Genomic DNA, 8,308 nt, shown 5'->3' on the forward strand with positions numbered 1-8,308 from the left:
TTCATTCAGAACACCTCCTAACGTAGCCTCGTGGGTTGCTTTTTTTGTGAAGCAAGGTTGTAGTTAAGTTATTGAGAAGGAGGCCAGTCGACCAAGTAATATGACCTCGAGTGAGCACAGGCTTCTCTGCTCTCCTAACTTAGTTTTCAGGCTTAGTGGCTGAGATACTTCCCACCAAACCTCATTGGAGTTTAACCCCTGGGGCACTAGAAGACAGGTCAGACTTCCAGAATAATGGCCTGACCTTGCCATAAAAGCCAACCTAGTTTTCCTAGGCATCTTTTTAAACTCAGGACTCTGGAAGAGCAAGCAGTCAGTGCCCTTAACCGCTGAACCATCTCTCCAGCCCCCTAGGCATCTTTGTATGGCCAAGATTTTTCTAGCCCTTGGTCAGTGGAGTTTATCATGGTTTTCCTGCCCTGTTAACTACAATTCTTTCTGTTTATTTCTCCAGGATGATAAGGAGTTCGGAATAGGTGACCTCGTGTGGGGAAAGATCAAGGGCTTCTCTTGGTGGCCTGCCATGGTGGTGTCCTGGAGAGCCACCTCCAAGCGCCAGGCCATGCCTGGAATGCGCTGGGTCCAGTGGTTTGGTGATGGCAAGTTTTCTGAGGTGAGCTAAGGGCAAGGCAGGCTTGGGGGTTTTCACACCTCAGGCTTGGCTTATTCTCTTTTGGTGGCTCTAGGGTAGACTTTAAGCCAATGGCTACAGTCAGTTTGGCACTGGTACTAGAGGGAAGAAAATTACTTTTTGGATTTCCTGTTTTAGACGCTTGCGGTAGAATCAGATCAGCTGCTTTATTCTTAGAAAAGGGCCTCAGTGGCACCTCTGGCCTAGAACTCTGAGTTCTGTCGCTGCCACCTGAGTACTGGGACTGAAAGTGTGTGCAGCTATGCTTGTGATAAGACTGCTAGAAAGACGGAACCGATGGAGGGATGGTGTAGTGGTTAAGAGAGGTGTCTCAAATAGACGCGTGAGCGCCTGCACACACACACACACACACACACACACACACACACACACACACACACACCCCTACCCCTATAATCCCAACAGAGCGAAGTCCATGACAGCCATAGAGACTGCATGAAAAGATAATTTGAACTAGTATTAGCCATTTAAAATGAATCTTTCTAATGAGGGTCTTCTGGGCATAAATTGAGAGTTTATTTTGTGTATCGCGTGGGTCCTACCTATGTACTTCAAAATTCTACCATCCCTACATGTTAAGTGCATGTGCCGCTATCTGCGTTAAACATTTTTTTTTTAAATCAGTATGAGTGTTTCCCTGGATGTAGCATGGGAGACCAGAAGAAGTACTTCAGATTTTCAGATCCGTTGGATCTTGACTCAGGAATTAGGAGACCATTATGAGCTACCATTTGGCTGCTGGGAATCTTAACTCAAGCCCTGTATACGATGAGCCACTGTGCTTTTAACCCTAAAAATTGTCCAGCTGTCTGCATTTTTGTGATGCAGGAAGAGTAGATTTCCTGCGGGGCTTCCTTAGAAGTGTTAGTGTTGTGCCAGTTCCTGGCAGACAGAAAAAGATTCCTGAGGTACAGCAAGCAGTTGAGGGTGAAATAGCACCCAGAGGACTTTGTTCCATTTTAGGTTCTGTTGTCTACGAATTTGTATTTATTCTGACTTTTTCTGAAATAGTGTACTTTCCGCTGGGGTAGGAATCAGGAGATCTTACATGCAGTTGTCTTGTCTTACCAGCAGAGGGAGCAACAGGCTTGTTTCTTGGGCCTGTGCTATTCTCTGCAGCGTCTGACTGCAGGGATATGTGCCATTGCTTTGATCCAGTGAGACATAACTAGACAGGGTCAGGTGGCTCTGTGGGGCAGCATGGAGATGGTAGGATTATGGGATGGCATTACAATGTGCTATGGTCCTGGCCAAAGGCCAAGAGGGCTTTCTACCCAAAGCCCTCCCTGTCTTCTTGCTTATGGTGACTAGAGCGTGGGAACCATACGGAGTTGAAGCTCTTAAGCATAAGATGGAGCTGAACACAAAGGCAAGCATTGCTTCTGGGGATACCCCATATTCGTACAGAGTCACTCGATTTTATACTTGCATTCATTATGAATCCCATCCACGACTCATTTCCATATTGACACAAATAATCAGCCTTACTGATTAAGATGAGGAGTATAGTCGTTGTGGGTAGTAAGAACTCAAGCATACTTTGGAAGTGTGCACTGTGGGAACTCATGGAATCCGAGTCAATGGTTATTACACACTCAGGAAAAGTAAGAACATGCAGAAACTACATCGAGGACAGTTCCAGGACTGAGATTCACGTGACGACGTCCACTCTGTGCACACACGTGTAGTCAAACCTGGGCAGGGTGCTGAGGAAGCCTCACCTAGATCATCTTTCTTCCTCACATTTGGAGTTTCTAGCTGTGAAGTCTGTTCCGTGTACCGTTTGGCCTTGGCTTTTTATTTTTCAGTGTTGGCATCTTTAAGTTGTGCTGGGATGGGCTCTGGGTGAACCACTGAGCTTAGGTATGGGTCAATTACGGTCATGTTTTTTCTTTCCTAGATCTCTGCTGACAAACTGGTGGCTCTGGGGCTGTTCAGCCAGCACTTTAATCTGGCCACCTTCAATAAGCTGGTTTCTTATAGGAAGGCCATGTACCACACTCTGGAGGTAATATGGGCATGGGTGATAACTAGGGTTTCAGGCTATAGGCAGGAAAACCTACTGAAGGAAAGCTAGTGATGTTACCGAGACTAACCAGGGAAGAAAATGGAGAAAATTAGGTGTTTTACTTGGACTGGGTTTCACATGTCTAAAGGGGGTCACTAATCAATTAATAAAAGTCAGGATTACCGGCTTCTATGGTCACATAGTCATACTGCTAAAAAGGACCGTTTACAGACATTTGTAGACACTTATCTATCCCTGTCTAGCTCTGAAAGACACTGCTGTCTAGGGAATGCAGGCCCCAGCAGGGGGAATCCCTGGGTTCTACCTCAATCGCCTGCTACTATTCACGGACAGTTTTTGCCTTTGTGTCTTGGCAGAAAGCCAGGGTGCGAGCTGGCAAGACGTTCCCTAGCAGCCCTGGAGAGTCATTGGAGGACCAGCTGAAGCCCATGCTGGAGTGGGCCCAAGGGGGCTTCAAGCCCACTGGGATCGAGGGCCTCAAACCCAACAACAAGCAACCAGGTGGGAATGAACCTGTGCCTTTGCAGATAGTGTAGCTCCCGGTACACACACTGGGCCAGTTCAAGCAAGGCCTTTTCTGCCCCGTGGACCCCAGGGCTGTTAAAAACCTATGAAGACTTGGAGGCACTGACTTGAAATGTGGCTTCCCGGACTCTTTGCTTCCATGGGCATGTGCAAGTAATCCTTTCTACATGTCCAAATTCATCCTTTGCCTTTGTGTTTCTGCTTCTCTTTAAAGCAAAAGAAATGGATTTGGTCACCTGCCATTTTGACAGATAGCTTATCTCTCTGAATTAGACCCATGATTCAACATAGTGAAATGAAAGATGTACCCCAACAGTCCCTTTATCTAATATAATGTTTTTGTTTTGTTTTCCTGCCAAAGTGGTTAATAAGTCGAAGGTGCGTCATTCAGGCAGTAGGAACGTAGAACCCAGGAGACGCGGTATTACCTTACCATCCTTAAGTGCTTTTCTTTGCTCTGTCTTGTAATTTCTTGGCTTCTACAGCACTCACTCACTAGAGAAGAAGCAAATCTAAGCTGATCTGAGACACTCACCCTCACCCTCACTCCCCACCCCACCCCCACCACTGACCTTCAGGCTAACCTTGGGTGCACTTCCAGCCTTCTACACTCTCTGGATTATCACCTTCTCTCTTGTTTCTTAATATTAATGACACATGAGCACTGGCAATTGTCACTCTGTCTTCAAAGGCTCTTAAGAGTTTCGTTGTCTTCCAATTTTTTAAAAAAGCTTTTTATCTCTTTTTTGAAGGTTCATGCTGGGAGACATGTGGAAACAAGACTATAATTTATAGGAGTATAATTTCTAATACTTAGGACCCCTGGTATCACGATGTTAGCCTTAGCTGCAAACATGTTTAGTCACAGAGAAATCTCAAGGTCCATGTGTTTGCTACTTGACATAGGGCCTCAGTATGTAGCCCAGGACCTATTTGGGTAGAAGAAAGTATCATTCCATGTATCTTCCTTAGGGATTTTGATGGGCTTATAATTTTATTTTCCTGTGTGCCCATTATGGTGCACGCCTTTAATCTCAGCACTTGGGAAACAGAGGGAAACCTGTCTGAGGTCGAGGCCAGTCTAGTCAGCAGCATGAGTTCCAGGGTAGCCATGGCGACAGAGAGAAACCCTGTCATGGGAAAATTAATTTCCTAGTTGGAGAAGTCTGATTTAGTGATTTGCAATATGAACCAATGTGAAAACTTTCTTTTAAAAGTGAGTTTTATTAGCCAGGCAGTGGTGGCGCATGCCTATAATCCCAGCACTTGGGAGGCAGAGGCAGGTGGATTTCTGAGTTCTAGGCCGGCCTGGGGTCTACAGATTGAGTTCTAGGATAGCCAGGCCTATTACAGAGAAACCATGTCTCAAAAAAAAAAAAAAAAAAAAAAAAAAGAGTGGGTTTTATTATAGCCCTATTTTGAAATCTTGTAGGCTTGGTGACCTTGAACTTCCTGTCTGTTTCCTGAATGTTGTTAATAAAGGCATGAACCAGCATGCTCAGCAAAAAAAAATAATAATTTTCTAGTAAGGAAATAGCTGAAATTAAGAAAACCATTTAACCTTTCTAAGTTACCACTTATGAATTTTACAATATTTCAGATTTTTTAGTAATGTCTGGAGGTGATAATAGACATTAACTAGCTAGCATGATTATTAAATTCATATTACCTAATTCCATTATAATTATAATAATATAATAATTCCATTATTCAAATCCAGTTGAATGAGTTAGTAGCATCACAATTTGGACCTGATCCTAGGTGTAAAATCCTATCCCTCCCAGCATTTCAAATGCTTAGTAGGTGTAAAATCCTGTCCCTCCCAGCTTTGCAAATGCTCCTGTTGGTCATTGGCAGACAGCACAGTATTGGTTTCTGCTCTGGGCTCCCCTCTGGGGTGCTCTACGCCCATCCCAGTCCCCTGCTATAGATGCAGCTGGATCCCAGGTAAAACATGGCCTTATCCTAGGCCCTGCCTTATCTCTTAGACCGTTCAGTCATGTCCGACTGCTTCCGTTGCAGAGAGCAAAAGTCGAAGACGCACAACGGATGACTCTGCCGCTTCTGAGTACTGTACCCCACCCAAGCGCCTCAAGACAAATAGCTCTGGTGGGAAGGACCGAGGGGAGGATGAGGAGAGCCGAGGTGATTGGGGAGATGCTGTAAGGTCTGGGGATGCATGGTGCAGAACTGGGAGCAGGACCTCAGGACCACTGCACTATGGGGGGTGCAGGGGAACAAGGCTGAGTGAGGGCCAGGAGAGACTTCCAAACCCACCTCACACCTGTCCTTTCCTCAACAGAACGGATGGCTTCTGATGTCACCAACAACAAGGGCAATCTGGAAGGTACTGTTGTCTCCTGTCCCTTCTGGGGCTTTCCCAGGCCTGCCTTATCCTGGCTCTGCCTTTCTGCATGGGTTTAATCCAGAGGCCTGGGCATTGACCTTGGTCTATTCCCTGTGAATTCATTTTTGAAATGTATTAAACATAGCAACATGATTTCCTTTTTTGTTTTGTTTTGTTTTGTTTTGTTTTTTTGTTTTGTTTTGTTTTGTTTTTCGAGTATAGCCCTGCCTGTCCTGGAACTTACTCTGTAGACCAGGCTAGCCTCGAACTCAGAAATCCACCTGCCTCTGCCTCCCAAATGCTGGGATTAAAGTTGTGCGCCACCACTGCCCGGTGATTTCCTTATTTTTTACTGAATCTGATTTTGTTCTTGAAATAACCTGATCGATTAGATCTCAGTAGGGAAACGGGAGCTGTGGCCCTTTGACTAAGCATCGGTACTGTGAGCTTTCAGGAACGACTTAGCTATTGACATAGTAACGAATGGCTTTTCCCATCACTTCATTTTGCCTTATCAACTTGCTGTCCCTTAATCCTCAAATAATGACTGTTGCTTAGTATTGAGTGAGAAACTACATCCCTGGAGCTAGGGAAATATCTGTCAGTAAGTATCTTGTGGCTCAAATAAAACCCGTGCTTCATTCCTGCTGAAACTGGGAAACAGCCAAGCAGGCCTTGATGTCTTTGTGGGAAGATGCACATACAATTTTCTGTCAGGAAGAGTTGTAGTCTGTCCTTGTGCTATGTGTGTAAGCACAAGACTGAGGGAATAAGTACAAATAACAGTGTGGTTTGTTTGAGTGGTATGGCTCTGTGGAGACAGATGGATGGATTTAACCTGTGTTATAGACATAGGTTTCCTGAAAATGAATGGTGCAGAATAATGTGCCACTTACTATACAAGGGTAATTTTTTCCCAGAATATTTTCCCAGAAATATACTTCTTCAAAGCTATGACTAAGCGACCAACAATCCTGGGCGTCTACAGGGTGATACAAGACAGGTCAATACAACAGATTCCATAGAAGATTAGAATGCACAGGCAATCCTGTTAGATACTGTGCCATATGAGAAAGGAGAGGTAGAGGACCCATGGTGTTCTTTCAGTTTGATCATGGGAATGTCTTCATTCAGGCGTATTTGCATGTGCACGAACCTGCACAACTGTGCTCATACATCATGCATGCAGACTGTGAGAGGAAACCTAACAAAAATATAAGAGGGACCCAATATGGGCCTATGGTTTTATAGTGTACATGTGTTCATGTACCTCAACATAAGTATGTGCAAATAAATTGCATAAATCATTAATGGAAGAGGCACACACAACCTCGTATCTCTTATCCCTGGAAAGTTGATGTTCATAACAGGCTCCGAAAACATGTTGATCCCATTTCCATATACAAGTCACTTACCACCTCCCACTAATAGTCTGTCTGTCTGTGTCTGTGTGTCTGTCTGTCTGTCTGTCTGTCTGTCTGTCTATCTATCTATCTATCTATCTATCTATCTATCTATCTATCTATCTATCAATCAGTCATTACCTACTTATGTGATTGTTGAGGCCCTGTATCTCTCTTTAGCCTTAGCTGTTCTAGAACTCCCTATAAGACCGGCTGTCTTGGAGCTAAGAGTCACGTTGCTTCTTATGCTTGGGACTAATGGTGTGCTGTGTTACACTCAGCCAATCTTTGCCACTGTAATGATCACATGAGATAAAAATGGACTCAGATATAGTTTGGATCCAGATAGTTAAAATGTGCTGTCTCAAGGTAGAGGACACACCTTGGAGTCTGAAGGCACATAACTGCTACTGTATTGGTAGCCATTGAATTGGTCCCATCACCACCTGCCAAGCAAATTGGAGTTACCATTAGTGCCTACATTTTTTTGTGCCATTTCTCAAGACAGTTATTTTCTTCTTCTTCTTCTTCTTCTTTTTTTTTTTTTTTTTTTTTTTTTTTTTTGGCTGTTGCTGTTTTTTGACACAGGGTTTTTCTGTATATCCCTGGCTGTCCTGGAATTCACTCTGTAGACCAGGCTGGCCTCGAACTAAGAGATCCACCTGCCTTTGCCTCCCAAGTGCTGGGATTAAAGGCGTGCGCCACCACTGCCCGGCCTTACTTTGTTCCTGAGGTAGCCCTTCACAGGGTTTGATATTTTGTTCCCTGACAGACCTCCTATTTTGTTGGTTTGAAACAGTAACATATATACTGAAATACAGCATTGGAGTAGAACAATGTCCTTGACATAGGGTGGGCTTGGGCCAGGTGTTTAAGAGCTACAAGGCCTTTGATTTTCATAAACTCTGACAACTCATCTCTGTTTCAGACCGCTGTTTGTCCTGCGGTAAGAAGAACCCTGTGTCCTTCCACCCCCTCTTTGAGGGTGGGCTCTGTCAGACTTGCCGGGTAAGTCTTCTCCCTCCCTCCTGACACATCCATCCCCATCCAGGTCCCAGCACATTCCCTACTCCAGGCACTAGTAAATAGCTTCCCCAGGGCACACCCCCACAACCCTTCCTGTTTGGGGGACAGGTGTTACAGCAGAGAGTGTCCTCCACAAGGCCCTCGGGTCACATGTACTGTCGGTTGCTGAAGAGCACTCCAGGCCATCAGCTAGGGTCCCAGGGGTTTGCTAGCTAGCCATGGCTGAGTTCAAGCCTGTAGCTTCAACTGGTTCTCTCCGGTGGCCAGGATCGCTTCCTGGAGCTCTTCTACATGTATGACGAGGATGGCTATCAGTCCTACTGCAC

At 45.0% G+C, this 8,308-nt stretch overlaps 1 protein-coding gene across 1 annotated transcript in view; it reads left to right on the forward strand.

The window, feature by feature from the left end:
• LOC116091816 (DNA (cytosine-5)-methyltransferase 3B) overlaps positions 1–8,308 on the forward strand; it is a 39,180-nt gene that overhangs the window by 17,117 nt on the left and 13,755 nt on the right. The window contains exons 7-13 of the mRNA XM_031373270.1: positions 455–613; positions 2,553–2,660; positions 3,038–3,182; positions 5,229–5,351; positions 5,509–5,553; positions 7,885–7,964; positions 8,250–8,306. Of these exons, the coding sequence (XP_031229130.1) occupies positions 455–613; positions 2,553–2,660; positions 3,038–3,182; positions 5,229–5,351; positions 5,509–5,553; positions 7,885–7,964; positions 8,250–8,306 (717 nt within the window). The remainder of the gene's footprint in view (positions 1–454; positions 614–2,552; positions 2,661–3,037; positions 3,183–5,228; positions 5,352–5,508; positions 5,554–7,884; positions 7,965–8,249; positions 8,307–8,308) is intronic.

The sequence above is a fragment of the Mastomys coucha genome, unplaced genomic scaffold (genome assembly GCF_008632895.1).
Source record: "Mastomys coucha isolate ucsf_1 unplaced genomic scaffold, UCSF_Mcou_1 pScaffold15, whole genome shotgun sequence".
In the NCBI taxonomy this organism is placed as follows: domain Eukaryota; kingdom Metazoa; phylum Chordata; class Mammalia; order Rodentia; family Muridae; genus Mastomys; species Mastomys coucha.